The sequence below is a fragment of the Drosophila sulfurigaster genome, chromosome 3 (genome assembly GCF_023558435.1).
Source record: "Drosophila sulfurigaster albostrigata strain 15112-1811.04 chromosome 3, ASM2355843v2, whole genome shotgun sequence".
NCBI classification, from domain to species: Eukaryota; Metazoa; Arthropoda; class Insecta; order Diptera; family Drosophilidae; genus Drosophila; species Drosophila sulfurigaster.
Window position 1 is genome coordinate 23342487 of NC_084883.1, and position 22302 is coordinate 23364788.

The following is a 22302-nucleotide window of genomic DNA, read 5'->3' on the forward strand; positions in this document are numbered from 1 at the left end:
GTCTGGAGAATTACCGAGTACTTAGATCAAATTAATTCAATTGATGAAAATTAAAATTAAAAATGTAATATTAAGCGTCGAGCGTTATGACACATTGACCACGGCCAGGCCAGAGAGCTTCTATGTATATCCAGAAATGAAAACACATGGGCTACTTATTAAAACATTTTCTGTGTATCAATTGATGAATAATTATTTAGGCATTTTATAATTAAGGCTCTCCTGCTACTCTTAAATATGTTTAATTTGAATTAGCATGTAAATATACTATGACAACAACAGCAGCAGCAAACAAACAAAACAAAACAAAACAAAACAAAACATAAAATATATTTTGTGATTGTATTTTGATAGTAACACCATATTCATACATATTCGCTATAAATAACTCAAGATAAACTAACTGTACTATATAGGAAATGAGCCAAAAAAAAAAGAAAGAAAACGAAAGCGTAATAAAAATAAGAGAAACAACAAAAATATATTAAATGCTTGGTTTTATTTTACTCTGATCGACATACATCTGTAATACATATCATAATAGTATAATTTACATTTAATCATAAAGAAATTCACAAACATTCATAATGTATAGGTATATTTATAGATGTATATATAATAAGCACAAAATGCATCCATTAGTCTGATCAAGCAGCATAACTAACTAATCATTAAATGAGAATTTGACGTTTACACAAATCTTTTGGCATACCATTGAATGGTCACTAATCCTCTTTTCTTCAGTTTGTTCTCTATAATCATTCGAGTCTTGTCGTTGTAGATTCTCACTGTTCACTTTGCAATTAATTGTGTTGTTAGTTACGTGTTTAACATCGTTTTACAATCAGTGTAATTAAAATATTTATGTATAATTCGATTCATAGTTCGGTATTAATTATGAGGTTTGTAATGTAAACTATAACGGGTTGGCGGTTTACCGCCTGGCCATACGTAATACATATAGGAAAATGCGCACACAGTCCACGTATAATGTTAATGCAGCAAATATATATTCCTCCGGGCTAAACTGATACTTGTGCGTGCCACCAATTATCAATTGGGTATCATAGATTAGCAGGAAACTGGCAATCAAGGCACCAAAAATCGACACTGCCGTCTCGCCGAAAGTCTCCCGGAGAAATCCACCAGCAAGGGCCAGCAGCAGCAAGCAGACAACAACGGCAATCATAACGCCACGCCAAGCTGTGAAATCATACTTGGTTTGTATGGCGAATATGGACAAAGCGATGACCAACACAGCGGTGACTCCCACAGCCATTAGCACCAGGTTAGCATCCATTGTGCTGGATATGGCGCCCAGTAGTAGTGACATGGTAAATGTGAATAGACCGAGGCATATGAAATTGATCGGATAGCTGCGTCGGGCTGTTTCGCAGCATGCCATCGATAGGAGGACGACCAAATTAACGATCAAAGCGGCGAAGAGCACTTGTTGGTTCTGGTAGACAAACCTTTTTGTCGGCTCATGGTACAAAAAGATGCTGATAACGCCACAGGTAAACAATAATTGCATCTGCAAATATGAGAGATAATAATTTAAGTTCAATACTCTGTCTGTAGCATTAGCTTTACATTCACAACTCACCACAAGAATCATATAGACCTTCCGAATGAAGCCCTTGCGTATGCTTTCCTCCGTAAAACCGAAATTCTTAGGTTCTAATCCTGTAGTATCGTCCATTCCAGGACTAGTAATAATAAGTCCAGGAGTATTACGCATTATAAGGTCCCCACTCTCCAATATTGGAGCGACATTCATCATAGCAGTATTTGAATTGTCTGCCGCCTTTGTTTCGGTTCCGTTTTCAGGAGCAGGCAATGCAATCGGTGGATAGCGCTCGCCATTGTTGACTGGTTCTAAAATGTTATTATTATTTAATTCTTTTCGAATACAGTCTCACTATTTTTCATGTCTAGACTTTTGTATCTACAGTTCGAATAAATAATGCGTCATTGACGCCGGGAAAAAAGTATACATACAAACATACATACAAATATTGAATTTGTATCCACAATGTGCGCGAAATAAGAAGCTAAAAAATATGATTGATTATAGAAATTCAATTTGAATTTAAAATATTACATCGAAATCCAGTTACCGGTTATGGATACGATAGTAGTAAATTAATATATATGTATGTATGTATGAATGTTTGTATGTATACATTCGAAAATGTTTATGCTAAACATTCGAAGAATATGTTGTGAAAGTTTTTGTATTTATTGTCAATTTACTTGGCAAGTTATCCAGGTTGACTGGTTCTGTTATTCGATTGTAGGACATTTTTTGATTGTATACTCAATTGGTAGATAACCCCGGGTGAAATAATTCAGTAACGACACTAATGGCGTGCATGAATGCACAACCGCTGTTATCTCAGTACGTAGTTCTTTTTAAATGGACCAATTGGCTGAGTTCTAAGAGATGGAAGAATGACGTGCTTTTTTCGAAAAAGAACACCGACTCACGAGCACAGAGTGTAGGTAACATTAAATTGTTCTATAACACAATTTTTAAATGCACATTGCTCAATTTGAAAACATATAAGTCCAATAATAATATAATAAAAATTATAATCGATTGAATGTATTTATATATCACAAAATCTGAAACACTCGTGTCAAGTTCGTGCTAATTTTCGAAATTGCCATCTGCCGTAAAGTTTATTCTTAATTTGACACTCACAGCAATATTACAAACAGAGCTGCCAACTTAATCGAAATAAAGCGTGTACGCATTTTGAAAGCATGATTTCGCGCCTTGAAACTGATTGCAAATTGTGGGCGGACTTTCTCTTAAAATAAAACGTAGTCGATCATAAAAATTCCCAATTCCCAATACAAAATCAAACATTTCTTGAAAAAGTATTACATTTATTTTCTATGTGTATAAGGTTATTATACGATTTATGAAATTGACTTTAGTTTTTGCTTGCTATAAGACATTGTCAAGTGTAAAATCCCTGAGTAAATCATATACATAAATGTAGGTAATTTAAAATTATGCATTTCGTAATCTGGCCGGCAAATCCTCCTTAGCAAGTACAAGAATTGGGCTACGTTTTCTAATACGTGAGAAGCGCATAAGAAAGTCTATGCTATCGAAATACAATGATAGCGCACCAAAAGTATATTCATTCGGTTTGAACTCATACGTATGCCAGCCGCAAATAATACGCTGTGCATCGAAGATTATCGTGCAGCAAACAACCCAGGCAACAAAAATACCAAGTGCCGCTTCCCAAAAACTGTCAAGTAAAAATCCAGCAGACAATCCAAGAGCTAGAAAAGAAATGATGGTGGCAATTCCACCACACCTCCAAGGCGTATACTTATATTTCGTTTGCATTACGAATATAATCGCGGCAGCAATATTCACTGCAGTCATTCCTGTTATCATTAGTATCAGATAGTGAGGTTGCAGTAAGCTGGTCCCTATACCAAAAAATAGTGACATGGTACAAGTGAATATGATCAGAACCACTAAATTAATAGGATGTTGGCGACGAATGGTTTCACTGCATGAAGTCATAATCACTATGATAACATTTACAATCAGAGCAAGGATTAATACTTCTCTGTTCTCCAATACAAAATGTTTTGTTGCTTCGTGGTATAAGAAGATGCTTATAATGCTCGTGGTAAAAAACTAATTGTGTCTGCAAACAATTGATACAAATATTTAGTCATACTTATAGTTCAGAGTAGTGTGTAGACCTTACCAAAAGTATCGTGTAGATAGTACGAAGAAACATCTTTTGGGTGCTTTCATCACAAAGAGCCAAACTGTCCGGATGTAAATCAGGAGCAACAAAAAATCCAAAATCAGTTTCTGTTAAAATAGTCACAGTGCCTGTAGCGGATGATGCTATATAGTATTTTGCATTGCCCATCGGTTTATTTGTGGTATTATTCTGTCCATTATTATTAATTATTTGTTGAAGTTCTGTACCCGGTGTTGATATAAAATATTTTACGTTATCTTCTGGCTTATTTTCTGCATCATTTTGCTCTGCTGCCTGCGGAATTTGGCGAGTGTTGTTCCCATCATCATTACTTGGATCTGAAATTAAATTTTGTTTAATAATTTACTCCGGAATTTCAAAAACTTTTCACTTATTGCCGAGACCTGTTGTATCTGCATGCCGAGAAATTTGTGCGTTTATAGAGATCACACAATGCCAATTGTATCAGATACATTAATTTCATACATGCTTGTATAAATTAACATACAATGCAAACAGAAGATACTTACCTTAGAAACACGTTTTTTAACACTTCGTTCGAAATACGTATATTATATTGAAATCCCGGCGCTGGTATTGATACTATGTAAAATTGGTCCACTAATGAAATTGCGAATCAACCACACACACACTCTCATAAGTATGTCTCTACGTATGGGTCTTCGCAGTTGTTTACATATGTCGAAGAAGATGTCAACAACTTACTTTGAACGCTGCTTTCTTCATCTTCTGGCTCAGTCATCCGTTCATAATTCATATTTATCTTTTTTTTAGATCTAAGGATCACAGCTGCGTGTTATTTTTTAACTTTTACACTTTTGAAATATGCAAATTGTTTTTTTGTGGGTGTTTGCCGTGCTTTTCGCCCAAAAAACAATGGCTATCTGATGGATCGTCGAATTTCGCAGATACATTTTTGCCAATCCCCCACAGCGCGTGAGTAGTGCTGCCCACCTGTTTGAAAGAGACCGCGCCATTTTGAGCATTAAAAAGCTTTTCTGTTGAACGATCGAACTTGAAACAAGTGCTGCAAAAGCGCAGTCAGTGTAATTTCAGCCACAATAACTGAAACAAGCTTAAATTCGCATACGAAACGAGTTTAGCCACAAAAGCCACTATCTTATTGTAAACGAAAAGTAAAAGTGAACTGTGCGTGAATATAAACCAGCTGCGATGTTTATAATTACGAAATTTTTAAGTTTACTAATGCTTTTTATGTGCGCTCAATACCAACTGAGCAATGTAATTGCATATGATCCAAATGATACAAAAATAGTTGAATGCTGTCTTCCCCCCGAAGGAATGTTTGAGGCATTTTATCCACGGGAAGTGGAGGGCATTCCAAATAGTGCTTCTAGACCCGCTCATGGGCATGGAAGCTTTTTTAAGCATAGAAATCCTGCACTGGTGGACACCAAAAATGCTGCTGCCTATGGATATCGTTTTGATGGAAAAAGGCGATTCAATTTTGATTAATTTTAATTTGTGCAATAAGTTCCACTCAATGTATTACACTACCACACTAAAATAATAATAAATACGGTTCAAAAAGAAAATGTGTATTGGAACATGTCTCTTTCAATTAAATTTCCCCCGCTGACTTATCGATAAGATAGAAAACGCAGCCCTGGGCTAGTTGCTTATCGTCAATTTCGAATTGACAGCTGTCAAGAAGAAGAACATTTTCTTTTCGTCGAAAATATGTCTTTGAAACAAATTTCTTGAACGCAACAAAATTCAAACAGTTGAAATTGTAAATAAATCGTTGAAAACGCTCAAGGCCAGATCAAAATCACCTGCAAATCATGAATGTGCGCAGCTTCAGTATGCTGAGGGCTCTTAAAAACTCATGGCGCACGTAAGAAATACAAGTGTGGACAGCGGCACCCGGTAAATGTAATTTCATCAATTGTTATTTAACTAGATTTCCACGACGATTTGCAACCAAAGTGACGACAGTTGGTGGCGATGAAATTGGAAGTGGCACGGGTATTGGACAAATCACCGGCCGCGTGCGTAGCCAGGAAGGTGGTCCACACAAAATAAACACGCCGTCGAAAGAAGTTGTTACGCATTTGCCCCCACTTACCGATCCACTGCCTAATTTGCCAGAGGCCGTATACGCTGAACCGTTGGCCGAGAGTGCGTCAACCAAAGTGACAACGCTAGCCAACGGATTGCGCATTGCATCCGAGCCACGTTATGGCCAATTTTGCACGGTTGGTCTTGTGCTGGACTCTGGACCACGTTATGAGGTCGCCTATCCCAGTGGCGTATCACATTTTCTCGAAAAGCTTGCGTTCAATGTAAGTGCGATGTGATTTGTTTTATTATCATTTAATCTTTAATCCTTTTCACTTTGCAGTCAACAGTTAACTTTCCCAATAAGGATGCCATACTCAAAGAGCTGGAAAAGAACGGCGGTATATGCGATTGCCAAAGTTCGCGTGATACCCTCATCTATGCAGCCAGCATTGACAGTCGTGCTCTCGAATCTGTGACACGCTTATTGGCCGATGTCACGTTGCGGCCAATTCTCAGCGAACAAGAAGTGAACCTAGCGCGTCGTGCTGTCAGCTTCGAATTGGAGACATTGGGCATGCGACCCGAACAGGAGCCAATTCTTATGGATATGATTCACGCAGCAGCTTATAGAGATAATACTCTGGGATTACCAAAGCTTTGCCCACCACAGAATCTGGAGAATATCGATCGCAATGTGTTAATGAATTACTTGAAGTATCATCACGCGCCGGATCGCATGGTTATTGCTGGCGTTGGCGTAAGTTCCCTTCTATAATGCACAGTTTTCGCATTAATATTAATATATTAAACCAGGTGGATCACGATGAGCTGGTAGAGCATGTAAAGAAGTACTTCGTGGAAGATCAAGCCATTTGGGTGAATGAAAATGCAGCAAACTTGGGACCTAATCAAGTGGATACTTCTGTGGCGCAATACACGGGCGGTTTAGTCAAGGTGAGTGTTGCTCACATGCGAGAAAAATAAACTTGACGTAACTTTTCTGCTAACTATAGGAAAATTGTGAAATTCCCATTTATGCGGCAGCCGGGCTTCCGGAGCTGGCGCATGTGGTGCTCGGCTTTGAGGGCTGCTCCCATCAAGATCGCGACTTTGTGCCACTGTGTGTGCTGAATATCATGATGGGCGGCGGTGGCTCTTTCTCTGCCGGCGGTCCCGGCAAAGGCATGTACTCTCGCCTCTATACCAAAGTGTTGAATCGCTACCATTGGATGTACAGCGCAACGGCATACAATCACGCGTATGTGGACACTGGTCTCTTCTGCATACATGGCAGTGCACCACCCCAGCATCTGCGCGACATGGTCGAAGTATTGACGCGTGAGCTGATGAGCATGGCCGCTGAACCGGGCCGTGAGGAGCTGATGCGCTCCAAGATACAATTACAGTCCATGCTGCTGATGAACCTGGAGTCACGACCAGTTGTGTTCGAGGATGTGGGACGACAGGTGCTGGTCACAGGGTATCGCAAGCGTCCAGAACATTTCATCAATGAGATTGGTGAGTTTACAAAAGTAAAAGCAAACTGACAACGATGTTAAATTAATTATATTATTTACAGATAAGGTAACTGCTTCGGACATACAACGAGTGGCACAAAGACTGCTTAGCTCCGTGCCATCGGTGGCTGCTCGTGGTGATATCCAGAATCTGCCAGAAATGTCGCACATAACCAATGCACTGAGCAACAGCGGGCGTTCGCTTGGACGTCGTTTATCGCTCTTCAAATAGCGATAAAAAAAACCTCAGTAATCGAGGCGTTAATTAATTCGTATTGCATTTTGTACCATGGGCATTCAAATCGATGTAATTTTGTTAAGAATTTGAAACCCCTATGCAAAATCAAAATTGATCCTTTAATTTTCGTTCCTATGGATTTGTTATTTGATCAGATAAAATTGGTAAAAGGAAACACATTTATTTTTTGAATGCAAACGATGTTCAATAAAATTGAACTAAGCCACACCAATGAAAAAAGTGCAATTCATTTATAAATAATCTAAAAAGCTGTTTCCATTTATTGGCGTTTTTGTGAGCACTAATATCAATTGGATTTAAATAACCAAGCTGTTAAAAATTTTTAATTTGGTAAGTTTTTAGTATAAACCAAATGCTACTCCATAAGAGTAAAAATCAGCTGCATTTAAGAAGATAGTTATTTAATGATTTAAGGAGTCAACAAATTAATAGTTTATTTTTCGTTTAACATTTAATTATTTTGGAGTACCGTTCGCTTTATTTCTTTCTAATATTGAAATAAGAAAAAATCAGCATATTTAGGCCAAATTGAAAACAAGGCAGATTATCTTCAATTAGTGAAGACAATAAATATTAAAAGGAATTCATGTTTAAAGTTGTGCCCACCATAACAATGGCATTTCTTAAGATTCTCTATTGGATTTTAGCTTAGAAATATACTGGATTTATTACGACGATGATGCCGGAGACACGGGTGAAGTTGAGGCCGGTTCAAGGCGCGCTTTGCGTCTCGGCGGTCCGCTGGAGCTGTCGCTATCACTACCACTGCTACTGCTGCTGCTGCTACTGCTACTTGAATCACTACTTCGACTCCTCGGCATAGGCAATGGAGCTGGAAATAATGCGATTTATTAGTGAGCTGCGTGGTATGCAATTTACAAAGACTTACAAGTGCGTTTGGTATACTCGTCGTCATCATCGTCGGGTAACTCATCACTGGATATATTCTCATGCATGCGATATTGCTTGGGCAAGTGTGATTCATCCTCCAGGGGCGCCGCATACTTGGGTTTTTTGGCCTTGCCATCTTGGAGCTGCTTATTGGCATCAGTATCCATTTCGTTGCCGGTTTGCTTCTTGATGCTCTTCGCAATGACCCGCTTCTGGTGATCCAGCTGGGGAAAGAGATCCCGTGAATTTTCTAGCGCCTGCTTGGCTGCATTCATCTCGGCTTGCTGTATGGACGAACCGCTAGCAGTGGCCAAACGCTTGGAGCGGAAATAAACGGCCACCTTGTAGACACGAGTATTTGTCGGGCCACTGGACTCGACCACCTTGTAATAAGGTATATCGGGTTCTCCACCGTCCATGGTGCGCAACGTGAGGCAACATTGCTGCAGCTTTGATTTGGGATCGTTCCAGTCCTGATTCATAATGAACAATTGGAGGCGCGGAAAGAGGCAGACATGGCAGAACTGTTCGCAAAACAACAGACCCTTGTCCACGTACAAAGCGCCCAAGAATGCCTCTAGCAGATCTGCGCGATCTTTGGTCTTCAAGTCGCCCTTGGGATTGGCATAGACAGCATACTGGGGCATGCCTAGATCATCACAGACCACAGCCTGTGTCCGATTGTTGACGAGCGAGGAGCGCAACAGCGACAAATGACCTTCGTGATGCTCGGGAAAGTGGCGATACAAGTACTCCGAACAGATCAATTGCAGCACAGTGTCTCCAAGGAATTCCAGTCGCTGATTGGAGCCCAGCGTCAAATGTGTGAATCCAATGGAACGATCGGTAAATGCTCGTGCTAGCAAACGAATATGCTTGAACTTGATGCCAATGGAGTCTTCGAATCTAGTCAAATCTTTGAGTACTTTATATGAACCAATGCAGCTGCGATCGCCCAGCGGTTCCTGTTCTTGCAACGGATGCTCGGGCAAATTTTTCCAAATCTTAAGCAACTTGTCCTCCTTCCTAAAGAGGGCATCGGTAAAGACTTCATCGGCCACCTTAATGCCACCGTCCAGCAACAAGGCGCCCATCAACGCCTCAAAGCAGTTGGCCATTGCATGTCGTAGCTCTAGCTCGTGACACAAATCCGAGCCATGAGCATACAGCATGAACTCCTCGAGCTGTAGTTTTTTGGCCAACAGAGCCAAGTGTTGATTCTGTACGATGGCAGCGCGATAAGTGGCCAAACCGCCTTCTTCCAGCTCCGGAAACATAAAGAATAAATGAATCGAGCTCAAGAACTCGACAACAGCATCACCCAGAAATTCCAGACGTTCGTTATGGGTTATATTTGAAACGGTCTCGTGATCTTTGCCAAATCGTGACATTATGCTGACCAGCGTATTAATGCCACGCTTGCGTGTGTTCATATAATGAATCTTGCGATCTCCATACTCGGGCTGCCGGATGCCGCAGTTTGTGAGTGAATTGCGAGCATGATCCGGATTGGTGCCGTAGTTTTCCTTGTAGGAAGGATGCGTCAGAGCCAGCTGCAGCAAGTAGCGATTCTTAAACTTGTAACCAATGCTCTCCTCCAGCAGATCTAATGATTTGTGGAAACGCAAGTGTCCGGTGAGCACTGGTATAAGCATCGCATGCTGCACCATGTCGCACATAATGCCCGTTCGATAGAAACCCTCCGAGCTGATGGCCACTGTTATATTGCGTTTCATGCGGCCCTGGGTGCGCATCTCCTGCAGACGCTGCTCCTTGTCCTCCAGCTTACGTTTGTCCTTGAATGATGGCTTCGACATGTTGGCCATCAAATGACGAAACTTTACATATTCTCGCCATGCCTTTTGATACTCTGGATTGCCTGCATAGCTCAGTTGTGGTGGACGTATGCCGAAATGCACGATTGCTGGATGAGAAATACCCGTCTCTCGATCGAGACACTCTGGCAGATCCGAATTGTTGCGATCCAGTTGATCCACACGCAGTGAGCATGGCTTATGGCCTGGTTTTGTCACCAGCATGCCCTTTATGAAGTCCACATACTTTTGCCACTCGTGCTGACTGATTTGGTTCAAATGCAACAGCTGCTGCCGCTCCACCAGCTTCGCTGAATTGTCTAGAAGATACTTGAGCACCTCACACATGGCGAGCACCTCTTTGCCGTTGTCGGGCAGCTCGCGGACAAAGCGTGGCAGAAAATGAAAGGCTGGGCAGGATTCCTCCTCATTTGTGGCGCCGTTGGGCATCAAGTTGAAGTCAACCAGCTCCAGCAGCTCATGAAACATGTACTCAACTGCAAGTGAGACGAATATTAGTTAAGTTAATTGATAAGGCAGCCGAGAATGTGTTTCGACAACTCACAGAACAAGTCCAATTCGCGTATGGTGAAATTCTCGGGCATCTGCTCTTCATCATACTCAATGGTGTACTCAATGTTAAAGCGAATCACCTTGCAGACCGGCAAATCCGTTAGACGGACATGCGAAAGCAATGAGAAGCCCTCAAAGAGAAACTCGTGCTCATCATGCTTGATGATTGTCGGTGTTTTGGTCAGAAAGTTGGTGGGTGGCGAAATGGTGATCCTATAATGATACAAGCTGCCTGCATTGTTGGTTTCCTTGTCGCAAATTTCGTATCCCTTCTCGCCCGGATAGATACCATGCCGTATGCCAATACGTCGCGATTTAGCCGAACAGCGACACAATGGTCCATCGTTCATTTCGCCAGCATCGTTGTGCCACAAATCGGCATGGACTCGTTGGGGATGCTGTACCTTGCGCGACAGCTCTTCCATACAGCAATCCTGCTCAATCTTGAAAGCATCGTCATCCGAGTCCGAGTCCGAGCTGGAGGAGCATGCCTCCGACTTGTGTTTGTGCTTGCAGACACGACGTCGCGCTTTCCTTGGCGGTGGCACATATGCTGGCAACGTTTCGCGTACACGATTTGCACGCTGAATGAGCTCATCGTCGAAGAGAGCACAGAGTTTGTGCAGGCGTGTCTTGGCCTTCACCTCGTGCTCGTTCTTGGTGCGTTCGTAGTACAGCTCGGCTGGTGAGGAACGTACCCAGGATTCTACTGGTGTTTCTGTATCATTTAGAGCATTCATTTTCTTCACATAGTCCTCAGATTTCTCACAATAATTCGAACACCACTGACGTAACAAACGATCGCGTTCCGTTTCGATCTTTGGCTCTCTTTGGACAGATTCGCTGCGTTCCCGATAGCTACGCGAATCATCGCTACAAGCTCCCTTGGAGCTGCTTCTGCCGGACGAATAGTAAGAGGATGCTCGTGCCTGTCGTGGAGCATTATAACGTTGCTCATAACGATTGCTATAACCATATCCTCCACCATAGCTTGTCTGTTGTTGTTGTTGATAATTAGGATTGTAGTTGGAGTATCGTTGATTTGGGGGTCGATAATTGGGCGTGTATTCGTAGCGTTCTCTTTCTTGGTATTTGTACGAATACGTTGAGTTGTGGCTATAGGACTCGTAGTTATATGAATTCGGAGGCGGATGCCCATAGTTCTGCTGAGCGGCGTATCCTTCCTGATATGGATAACTTTCGTAAGCGTATGAAGAAGAATTTGAGTTGTAGCCTGTCGATGGATTCGCTTCAGTTTGGGGTGGTGGTGCATACGTTGGTGGAGCATATTTGAAATAGTTTGAAGAAGAACCTTGAGCGCTATAAGAAGCATTTCCAATTGGCGGAGGCGGATAATTATACGCTGTTGCAGCTTGACCGGCATCTGTTGGAGCAATTGGAATGTCTTGAACGCCGGGCGGTGATATATCTTCGCTTTCAGGTGGTGGCGGTGGCGGAGGTGGTTGCGCTGGAAAGTCTTGCGGCGGTGGCAATGGAGGCTGATACATTTTTATTTACCAGATTACGTTATAACGCAAGAATAACTTCAAAAACTTTTGTTTGTTGACCCTATCCCTGCAATCCACAAATTATCACTGCGTGACCGAAAGTCGCATTTTGAAATATACCAATAAGAATATACTATAATTGGTCACATTGTCAGCAACACCTTATCGATACCGATGGGCAAAACTGCAATCGATTCGATGCGGCAACAGCTGTTTATAAAGCCATATGGCAGCAACACAACTTTAATAACATTTTAATAATAATTACAAATTGTTAAATAAAATTAATATAAATATGGACGCCGAGGAGCAGCAGCAACCCGCAGAGATCACGCTCAGTACCTGTCCCGGCACAACGCCATGCACACCGTTGAGCAAAAACCAATTAAAGAAACAACGCAAACACGCCGAAATGATTGAATTGCGAAAGGTGCGTCGACAGAAGGAGCGGGAGCGCCGGAAGGAAAAAAAAGCACAGGCCAAGGCCTTGGGATTGCCTACGACCGTGGGTCCGTCGCGCAAGGAGCTGAAACGCCGCCAGGTATCCGTCAGCAATCAGAGCGCTGAAGATGCAGTCAACGTGGCCATCGATTTGAACTACGACGATCTGATGCAGGAGCGTGATATTGCCAAGTGTGTTAAGCAATGCTTGCGCATTTACACTATTAATCGCCGATCTGAACAGCCATTGCGTCTCCACTTCACAGGAATAAAGCGTGACGGTCATATTCACGAGAGTTTCAAAAAGAACGACGGTTGGGAGAACTGGAACGTTGAATATCATTTTGATCGCACGCACAGCGATGTATTTGAAAAAAATAAGCTTGTATATCTCACATGCGAATCGGACAAGGTGCTGGAGAAGCCGCTGGCCGGTCACGCCTATGTGATTGGCGGACTCGTTGATCACAACCACTTCAAAGGATTGTGTCACCAACGTGCCACTACTGAAGGTCTATCGACGGCGCGTCTTCCACTCAGCGAGCATGTAGATATGAAAACACGTTCCGTGTTGAGTACGTTTCATGTATTCGAACTTTTGACGCGAGTTGCGGCTGGACAGGATTGGACTCAAGCTATTCTCGAAACTATTCCGCAACGAAAAGGTGCCAAGGCGAAAGAGGCGAAGGATATTATAACGCCAAATGACCAAGAAGAACCATTTGAAGAGCAAAGCAAAGCGTCAATTGAGGATGAAGATGAAGACTTAAAAGATCAACCCACAACAGAAAGTTGACCTTAACGTTACGGATTTATACCTTTGCCTAGAAAAAAAGTGAAGAATAAATAAATTCAAATCTAGTTTTATTTGTTAATTACTTTAAACGTTATAGTTTGCATTTTCCAGCTATTTTTAAAGACAAAGACTACACCGTGATTCAAAACTTGCGCCTTTCCATTGAATGTAACCAAACTTTTAATTGTGGAAGTAAAATATATTTGGTATATTTGTAAACTTTAAATAGAGCAAATTGGAATTGCATTTTGCGGCCACATTAAACACAATGTTTGGTCTCTTGCGCTCCGTGCTCCGTCCTGATGTGAAGTTATTTGAGCGCACTATGGCATTCTACGCAGTAGCCAAAGGACGAAAAGTGGGCATATATGGAAGCTGGGCGGAATGCCAGGAGCAGGTGACCGGTTTTAAGGGAGCCGTGTTTAAGAAGTTCAACCTGCGCAGGGAGGCTGAGGAATTCATTGGTGCAAAGGCAGCTCATGGAAGTTACACACCTGATGATTTCGCAGTGCCTCTCGGAAAGAAGCAGCCGCCTCCTGTGAGTTGGGCTGCTAAAGAACAGCACAAAACTAAGACAGAAGACTTCTGGCCAGAAGATGTGGAAGAAGACGACATAGTCACAGAGAATGATATGGTCAGTACTCTATAATATAACACAGGACATTTGATTCATCTCTCTCTAATCTCTTGCTAGATGGCGGCCATGGATGAAGTGGAAGGGTTTCCTGCGCCGTCCAGCAGTCGCAAACGAAAGACAGAGGCAGATACTTCTGCTAAGTCTAAAATACCTCGACATGCCTCTAATGTTGAGGAAGGCGTTGCACTGAAACAGTTTGGTGCTTTTGAGTTTACCATCGATTCTGAAGGCTTTGTCATTGTTTACACGGATGGCTCTTGCCTGGGAAATGGTCGAGCAGACGCTTGTGCAGGCTTCGGAGTTTACTTTGGCGACGATCATCCTCTGTAAGTTGTCATTGGTATAGGCAAGTGAAATCGTGCTTATATTCTATACACCTATTCCAGTAATGCAGCTAAGCCAGTGCTGGGGCGTGTTACGAATAATGTGGGCGAAATTCAGGCTGCGATATATGCAATTAAAACTGCACTAGATTTGGGCATCAGCAAGCTTGGCATAAGTACGGATTCACAGTTCTTAATCAACTCCATTACAATGTGGGTTCCAGGCTGGAAGAGACGTGGCTGGCGTTTAAAAAAACAATGAACCGGTGAAGAATGTTGCCGATTTTAAAGAATTAGATGAGCTGCTGCAAAACGACGACATTCAAGTGAAATGGGTGCGTTTATTATATAGATATTTTGTATTATTTTAATTAACTCCCTGTTTTTCACAGAATTATGTAGTGGCCCACAAAGGCATTAAAGGCAACGAAATGGCTGACAAATTGGCTCGCCAAGGCTCACAGTTGTACAGGGAAATGAACTGCAAAAAAATAACAACACTATTTCATTTTCAAATTACCCACGCAAATGTAGGCATAAGTTGGCATCCCTCTGTATTTGACGTTTTCAGTTACAAACAAGTTGACAGTTCGCACTGTTGTTTACAATCGCAACCCCATGCGATAGCACTATTATTTTAAGCATTTAATTAAATTTAAGAAGATGATGAACTCAACATCCACTGTTTTATTATTATTTAGTTTTATTATTACATTGTTAATATGTAACATATGTTGCGAATCATTGCAACGATCAATTGTAAGCATGGAAATGGAAAAGGAAGGCATGCATAGGTGCGTATTACATCAACTACATATCAATTCGGCTTGAAATTTATATAGAATGGATTTGTTTATATTTAGAAAACTGAAGTACAACGTGCAATTTGCTGACTCAATTGTTAATATGAATTGCGAGTATGCGCTGTTGCAATCGCTGCCGGCTGCTGTTTTTATAAGCACCGATGAACTGGACGATCTGCAACGCTTGAAAATGGTACGATTTTTTGATAAGAGATTAGATGTGATAATCGGAATTAATCTTGTTATTTTGTAGCTTAATGCCATATACCCAAAGTTCGTAGACATTGAAGCAATCACAGAAAAGTCGACACCATTCACAGTATTGCTACGAGGAACGGCGAGCACAGAGGAGACCATTACATTGCCCATACACTTTCGCTATCATGCCGCCAGCGATAAACTGTGAGTTCTGGTAATTCTCCAGTTATGCTCAATATTACATTACCAACCATTGCTTTACAGCACTGCAGTCACTGTGGAAATCAACACACCGCAGCTTTATCTTAACTGCCCAATTGACGATAACCATAAGCCCATTGACACTGAATTGCCAATCAAAACAGATAAGCTGCATTGCCTGAATAGAAGCCAATGTAATCTTGAAGTGCACGAAAGCGACGCGCAGTCGCCAGAAGACTGCAACTGGCTGCAAGTGACTGCTGTGGACTATCAGCTTAAGGAGCCGCTTAAGGCAGAGATTCCCGTGGGCAATGCCAAGGGTTATACTCCCATTCTTTATGTCACGATAATACTGAGCTGGGTCATATCTATTTGGACTGTGCTGGACACACAGTCGGTGCCGCGACGCATCCACAGAAGTGTGAATGAACTAAATCAAAAGGTTAAGGTTAAATGACATCTCAAAGTATCTTCACACTTGACTCAGAACCGACATTCATATCTGTATTCATTATCTTGGCTCGTGCGACAGATAAACCCGGTAAACATTTTACTAGACACGAACAATAAATGCCTCAAAGCGGTGATTTCAAGGACTACATGCTATAATCAGTTTCTATGAAATGATAATGCTTTGCGATCTTTTAAGATTGTGAAGCGTGCAGTACATTTAATACGATATAAATCACTTAACGCTCGCTATAAAATTATTATGCATAAAATAATGATAAAAAGACACAGTACAACTCGTAATAAATGTTGTCATTGGGTGAGGTTTAAAATTAGCATTATGTTGAAGGATTTGTCGTTGATATGCTGGGAACATCATTCCAAGGCTGCACTTCCGCCTTGCCTATCACAACGAAAAGCGTATTGCATATTAAGTATACGCCACTTGTCACAAAGAACACCACACGCCATTGCGTTGGATCCGTCTCATCCGTTAAGATAGCACCAACCATTAAAGGGGACAGAATTGATATCAAACTTGCCACTGCATTCGTTATTCCCATCATTGTACCAGCGAAATTGGGCGACAAATCCACATGATTGACTAGATAGCCACAACAACAGGCGGCAGAAATGCCCACACCCAATGTTAGCAGCACAATAGCTTCGGTCGTTTCACCCGCAGTCATGTAGCCCAGTCCGATGAGACACGCCATGGGCACCCATTGCCCAATAGAGTTGAAGAGCTTGCGTCCGGTGGTTATGGAGATGGTGCCACGATTGATGAGCAGATCGGAGATGGGACTGACCACGAAGCAGAGAGTCCCCATGACAAAGTAGGGCAACGAGGAGAGAGCAGCGTTCGATTTGACATCTAGTTGGAGTACCTTGCTCATATAGGTGGGCATCTCGGTGAGCAGCATGTAGAAGCCAAAATTGAAGCCGCAGTGTGCTGCGACTAAGCCAAGGAAAGCGGGTGATTTCAAGAGCGACATCCACGGCACAGGCAACGTCTGATAAAGTGGAGTTATATAATTGTCATACATTTAAGGATTAAGGATTCACACTCACCTGACTGTTGTTGCTGCTGCCTGTCAAGCTCTCGATATACATTCGCTCGCCTTTGCTGATGCATCGACAGGTTGCCGGCTCATTGGCGCCCAGCCACACATAGAGCAGCGCCCAAGCCAGACTCAGTCCGCCGGTGATATAAAAGAGTCCCGGCCAACCCATGCTGGACTCAAATACAAATCCACTGATCACCATAACCAAGGCTGTGCCAAACTGTGCTCCTGCATAGATGAATGTGGTAAGAAAGCCGCGTTCCGTGCGTGGCACCCATTTGGCCACCAACGTGTGGACGCACGGATAGATGGCACCCTGAACAATGCCCGTCAAAACGCGCAGCACAACCACAGTTTCCCAACCATTCGTGGCAGCCAGGGGATACAATATAGCCACAATGCCTCCAATACCAGTGGCTGAGAGAATCACTATCTTGGCACCAAAGCGTTTTGCCAGCAATCCTGATGCGAAAAGAGGATGTCAATTTAAAGGCATTGACGTAAGTGAAGGATTTACCTGCTGGCACCGCGGATAGCGCGTAACCCCAAAGGAAACTGCTTAGAATAATTCCCTTCTCATAGCCTGTCCAATCGTAGTAAGGAGCACCGGCTGTGGATTGAGTCATTGGCACAATGGCAGCTGAGATGCTAACTCGTTGAAAGAAATTGATGATAACGCTAAGGAATAGCATAATCACGTGCCAATGACGAGCTCCAAATCGATGGTCTGTAAAATGAATGAAACATTACATTGGAATTTGAAAGATAATCTCTTGACTTGCATGTCCTGAAAACTTCATCAGGATTCGTAGACTGATTCAATAAATATTCCACAGGGTATTTCCCAGACTATATAATCTGAAAAGTAATGTATGGTAGTTAAACGTTAAAACTTACGTTTCTCTAGCTTATCAAAACCCATTATTAACGTTGATTGTAAACTTTAAAATGTTCTCGTCGGATTTTGTGTGTTAGTATGATGTTTTGCTTATCAAGGCCATGGATCGTGAAGCGCTTCGACGGGATGGTGATCGACAACTAAATCTGAGCGTGTCGATTTTATGCTTTTCATGCCATTTCCACAAATTATCGTATACCGAAGTCTTTATTATCGTAGACAGCATTGTGGGAACCATAATTAAGTTATGCCGAAAATTTCAATTTATCTGAGCAAACACAATTGAGCAAAATGGGGATAGTAGATAGAGATACATATGTAGATGTCATAGGCATAAAAATAAATATGGATTATATATCCATATATTAAGCGTGCATACATTCATAAATGGATAAAAGTTATTGATGCAGAGATATATATTTAACATATCTTATAGATAAATATAGATTTACTATGTACATCGTATCTATAACATAGTTATTTTTATAATTTTTTTTTATCAAAATTTTTAAGTAAACTTGTCAGAGGTAAAAAATTGTATTATTGTTTGCTTGTTTACTAATGGTTATCTATACAAGGTTTATGGGATGGCTTTCACTTCTTAGATTTGAGGTTTATCTAAGAAAGAAACATTTGCGAACCCTGTTAATCTTTTATTGAAGTGTAATCAACACTGTGATATATATGTGTGTATATATAGAAGACTACCTCCTTGTACGACTTTGGTATAGGGTAACAGAACTTGTATTTTTATTTATTAGTATTATCAAGCCATAAAATAACAATAAACTTAGGTATAAGCTTAGACGATTAACACCACATTAATTTTAACTTAACGAGATTATTTGGAATTCCAATATTGAACCACTCAAAACTGATTTTCCTTGCCGGGCGTTGGCGCAGTCGTTCTCGAATCCGTCTGAATGTTGCTCCGTAACGTCATGGTGCTGGACATGCTGGGTGGCTCATTCCAAGGCTGCACTGTCGCTTTGCCGAAGATGACGAAGAGTAAATTGCACAGCAAATAAATGGCACCGGTGATAAAGAAAACCAAACGCCATTGTGTGGGATCCTCTTCATTGGAAAGTACGACGCCAACAATCAACGGAGCTATAATGGATGTCACACCAGCTAAGCCATTTGTGACGCCCATCATGGGACCAGCGAAATTGGGTGACAAGTCCATGTGATTGACCAGATATCCGCAGAAGCAGGCGGCATTAATGCCCACAGCCAAAGTGAGTAAAACAATTGCGCCAGTCTTCTCGTCAGCAGTCATGTAGCCCAATCCAATGAGACACGCCATGGGCACCCATTGGCCAATGGAGTTGAAGAGCTTGCGCGCTGTGGTTACGGAGATGGTGCCACGATTGATGAGCAGATCGGAGATGGGACTGACCACAAAGCAAAGTATGCCCATGGCAAAGTAGGGCAATGAGGAGAGCACGGCATTCGATTTGACATCCAACTTGAGCACGCTGCTCATATAGGTGGGCATCTCGGTGAGGAGCGTGTAGAAACCCCAGGTGAAGCCGCAGTGGGCGGCGAGTAGACCATAGAAGGCACCAGAGGTGAAGATATCCTTCCAAGGTATGGCCAGCGACTGCAGCATGAGTTTAACAAAACATTATTGCTTTGGCTTAACAAAGAAGTGATGTCAACTCACCTGGCTGCTAGTGTTGCTGCCCGTCAAGCTTTCAATATAATCCCGCTCGAGTTTGCTGATGCTGGACGATGTCGCCGGCTCGTCGGCGCCCTGCCAGAAGAAGAGCAGCGCCCAGGCCAAGCCCAGTCCGCCAGAGATGTAGAACAATCCCGGCCAGCCCATGCTGGACTCGAATATGTTGCCACTGCTGACCAGAATAACGGCTGTGCCAAACTGTGCGCCCGAGTAGACGCCTGTAGTGAGGAATCCACGCTCCGTGCGTGGCACCCACTTGGACAACAGTGTGTGGAAACAGGGATAAACACAGCCCTGCACCAAACCCGTGAGCACACGCAGCACACAAATGTTAATGTAGCCACCATTCGCTGCCATGGGGTGGAAGAAACACATGATGCCACCTACGGCTGTGGCCAAGCAGATCACATATTTAGCACCAAAGCGTTTCGCCAACAAACCTGATGAAAGAGGGCGAATTAGAAAGGATAATTGAGCAGCAGTTAATCGACGCACCTGCGGGAACTTGTGAGACAACGTAGCCCCAGAAGAAGCTGCTCAATATCAGAGACTTCTGAGAGAGATCCCATTCGTAGTAAGGAGCGTCTGCAGTTGGCGTCGTCATGGGCACAATGCCTGCGGAGATGTTGACGCGCTGAAAGTAGTTGATCATCATGCCCAGAAACATTTGAATCGCCTGCCAATGCCGAGCGCCAAAGCGGCTCGCTGGAAATAAAGAAAATTATGTAGGATAGGAAGTATTAATAGTGCATATTATTGGAATTTACTAGCTATATGTCTAAGCTGCGCTCCTAGCAATAGAGGCGTCCTTTCGCTGTGTGTCAAGTAAACCATTTTGAGATGCACTTGAATCGTTTGAAATACTGTTCGAGTCTGTCGATGATCGACAATGAAAACTGTTTGCCAAGTGTTCGATCATTTTCTAGGATTATACGCACGATTGATTCATTAACAATTAATAATTGTGCTCAGATAGTACGCTTTATATTGGTACTATATTAAATCGTATTGTGTCATTATCATTAACACATCCACAATGTCGAAAACAATGGAAAAGTTTGCGTCGCGCTGCAGTGGAGTACACTAAAAGGGGTAAAGAGACACAGATCTGGGGAATATATTCCGAAAACTATCTGATTCTATCACTATGTAAATATTTAATCTATTTATCACTCGTCTGCATTGCTCGCTAGTTACATGGATAAACAAAATTCGCAGTCGAAAAACTATTTTACTTATCTCGCTCTCAGTCAAGTCATTGTCATCATAGATTAATGAGTATTTATAAAAGATATATTAGCACTTACAGTTGCATTCTATATATGAATATACACTTTACTATATCATCTTTCAAGCAATCTCAATTAGCGCTCATATTGTGCAGGTCTGGCCGACTACAAGTCTTATAATCCTCAAGTCTCGCCGACTACAAGTCTTATAATCTTCAAGTCTCATACGCGCACTCGAAGACGTTGTAGAAGTGGGCGACATAACAAGTGTTTTCTGTTCTGTATATTATATAATCAGATTAAAGGTATCAGCACAATAATATGTATGCTCCAGTAAATATTGTTGCAATTTGCCGCATTTTCACTCATCAATCAACAAGTACTTCACATATAGAAATTCTCGGGTATCAATAACCTCTTCGAGCAGATTATAAAAAAAAATCATTGTTTAGGAAGCACTTTTAAATTTTCTATATGATATGAAAGGGGATTTTTGGTTTGATTTGCTTTCTTTAAAAACTTCTATTAAATATGGTAATAATTTCATTACGATTCATTAAGATACTCAATATGTTAATGCCTAGATATGAAAGCCTGTTTCTTGAACGCGTGTATTCTCAGATTGATTAAATTAATATATTACCGTTTTTATATCAAGTGTTTTATATTCAAGTAATGATGAAGCACTTCAACTATTTACTTACGTTTTTCTGGCTTTTCGGTTGAAGTGTCAAAAACCATTGCAAAGATTAAATATTAACTTTGTTTATTGCGCCCGAAGCTGTTGTACAACCGTCTGTACTTCAATAAGTTCTCTCTTCGGGTTTACCAATCTCCGGCTCGAGTTTATATACGACTGAAATTCGAAATGCCTTTACCTGTTGCTTTTATACGTCCTACAAGAATCCATGCGCCTTAATTATCTCTGACTGGCTCGATTTGAGATATACGCGAGTTGTCGACCAGAGAGGCGAGTTAATTGTTAAACGTTAGTCATTATCAGGCCCGGCAAGAGTCGTATATTCATAAAATCTCCGGCAAAATGTTTGCGATTTATCATGTTACAAATATGAATTAGATTTATTGCTTTTCGACTCTGTTGGTCATATTTGTTAGTTAAATATAATATTATTGAAGAGAAGAATAATTTATTCATTTTATGCCAATTAACTTATCAATTTCAGTGCCCAGGCTTATCTATAGATTATATAGTTTCCAAGTATACTT

At 41.7% G+C, this 22302-nt stretch overlaps 10 protein-coding genes across 11 annotated transcripts; 5 read left to right on the plus strand and 5 right to left on the minus strand.

The window, feature by feature from the left end:
• Positions 1 to 165: 165 nt before the first annotated feature.
• Positions 166 to 2437, minus strand: LOC133845529 (protein lifeguard 1). The gene is made up of 3 exons (XM_062280007.1): positions 2257 to 2437; positions 1607 to 1878; positions 166 to 1534 (listed from the first exon to the last, which is right to left on the minus strand). The coding sequence occupies exons 1-3, from the start codon at positions 2303 to 2305 to the stop codon at positions 935 to 937; spliced, it is 921 nt and encodes a 306-aa protein (XP_062135991.1). The 5' UTR covers positions 2306 to 2437; the 3' UTR covers positions 166 to 934.
• Positions 2438 to 2874: 437 nt separating this feature from the next.
• On the minus strand, positions 2875 to 4610 carry LOC133845533 (uncharacterized). Its single transcript, XM_062280012.1, has 3 exons — positions 4473 to 4610; positions 3744 to 4084; positions 2875 to 3680 (listed from the first exon to the last, which is right to left on the minus strand). Exons 1-3 carry the CDS (start codon positions 4522 to 4524, stop codon positions 3537 to 3539), a joined length of 537 nt encoding a protein of 178 aa, XP_062135996.1. The 5' UTR covers positions 4525 to 4610; the 3' UTR covers positions 2875 to 3536.
• A 330-nt stretch (positions 4611 to 4940) lies between these two features.
• Positions 4941 to 5261, plus strand: LOC133845534 (uncharacterized). The gene has a single exon (XM_062280013.1). It carries the CDS (start codon positions 4941 to 4943, stop codon positions 5241 to 5243), a length of 303 nt encoding a protein of 100 aa, XP_062135997.1. The 3' UTR covers positions 5244 to 5261.
• Positions 5262 to 5436: 175 nt separating this feature from the next.
• Positions 5437 to 7658, plus strand: LOC133845518 (mitochondrial-processing peptidase subunit alpha). Its single transcript, XM_062279991.1, has 6 exons — positions 5437 to 5625; positions 5692 to 6073; positions 6133 to 6549; positions 6606 to 6746; positions 6806 to 7310; positions 7372 to 7658. Exons 1-6 carry the CDS (start codon positions 5573 to 5575, stop codon positions 7539 to 7541), a joined length of 1668 nt encoding a protein of 555 aa, XP_062135975.1. The 5' UTR covers positions 5437 to 5572; the 3' UTR covers positions 7542 to 7658.
• On the minus strand, positions 7604 to 12453 carry LOC133845513 (ribonuclease 3). Its single transcript, XM_062279984.1, has 3 exons — positions 10839 to 12453; positions 8458 to 10770; positions 7604 to 8400 (listed from the first exon to the last, which is right to left on the minus strand). The coding sequence occupies exons 1-3, from the start codon at positions 12352 to 12354 to the stop codon at positions 8237 to 8239; spliced, it is 3993 nt and encodes a 1330-aa protein (XP_062135968.1). The 5' UTR covers positions 12355 to 12453; the 3' UTR covers positions 7604 to 8236.
• An 87-nt stretch (positions 12454 to 12540) lies between these two features.
• LOC133845527 (tRNA methyltransferase 10 homolog A) lies at positions 12541 to 13656 on the plus strand. The gene has a single exon (XM_062280006.1). The coding sequence runs from the start codon at positions 12650 to 12652 to the stop codon at positions 13589 to 13591; it is 942 nt and encodes a 313-aa protein (XP_062135990.1). The 5' UTR covers positions 12541 to 12649; the 3' UTR covers positions 13592 to 13656.
• A 28-nt stretch (positions 13657 to 13684) lies between these two features.
• Positions 13685 to 15227, plus strand: LOC133845526 (ribonuclease H1). Its single transcript, XM_062280005.1, is given in 5 exon segments — positions 13685 to 14225; positions 14286 to 14554; positions 14615 to 14801; positions 14803 to 14886; positions 14944 to 15227. Coding segments are annotated over 5 exon segments (1155 nt in total). The 5' UTR covers positions 13685 to 13859; the 3' UTR covers positions 15193 to 15227.
• LOC133845530 (phosphatidylinositol-glycan biosynthesis class X protein) lies at positions 15210 to 16486 on the plus strand. Its single transcript, XM_062280008.1, has 4 exons — positions 15210 to 15345; positions 15415 to 15547; positions 15608 to 15756; positions 15817 to 16486. The coding sequence occupies exons 1-4, from the start codon at positions 15215 to 15217 to the stop codon at positions 16208 to 16210; spliced, it is 807 nt and encodes a 268-aa protein (XP_062135992.1). The 5' UTR covers positions 15210 to 15214; the 3' UTR covers positions 16211 to 16486.
• Positions 16487 to 16541: 55 nt separating this feature from the next.
• Positions 16542 to 18544, minus strand: LOC133845524 (putative inorganic phosphate cotransporter). The gene is made up of 4 exons (XM_062280001.1): positions 18165 to 18544; positions 17785 to 17994; positions 17275 to 17729; positions 16542 to 17216 (listed from the first exon to the last, which is right to left on the minus strand). Exons 1-4 carry the CDS (start codon positions 18187 to 18189, stop codon positions 16542 to 16544), a joined length of 1365 nt encoding a protein of 454 aa, XP_062135985.1. The 5' UTR covers positions 18190 to 18544.
• A 339-nt stretch (positions 18545 to 18883) lies between these two features.
• On the minus strand, positions 18884 to 21945 carry LOC133845523 (putative inorganic phosphate cotransporter). 2 transcript variants are annotated; one of them, XM_062280000.1, is made up of 4 exons: positions 21780 to 21945; positions 20342 to 20551; positions 19832 to 20286; positions 18884 to 19768 (listed from the first exon to the last, which is right to left on the minus strand). In XM_062280000.1, the coding sequence occupies exons 1-4, from the start codon at positions 21814 to 21816 to the stop codon at positions 19034 to 19036; spliced, it is 1437 nt and encodes a 478-aa protein (XP_062135984.1). In that variant the 5' UTR covers positions 21817 to 21945; the 3' UTR covers positions 18884 to 19033. The 2 variants fall into 2 exon arrangements, with proteins under 2 accessions (XP_062135984.1, XP_062135983.1); XM_062279999.1 differs by lacking the exon at positions 21780 to 21945 and adding an exon at positions 20614 to 20748.
• Positions 21946 to 22302: the final 357 nt, after the last annotated feature.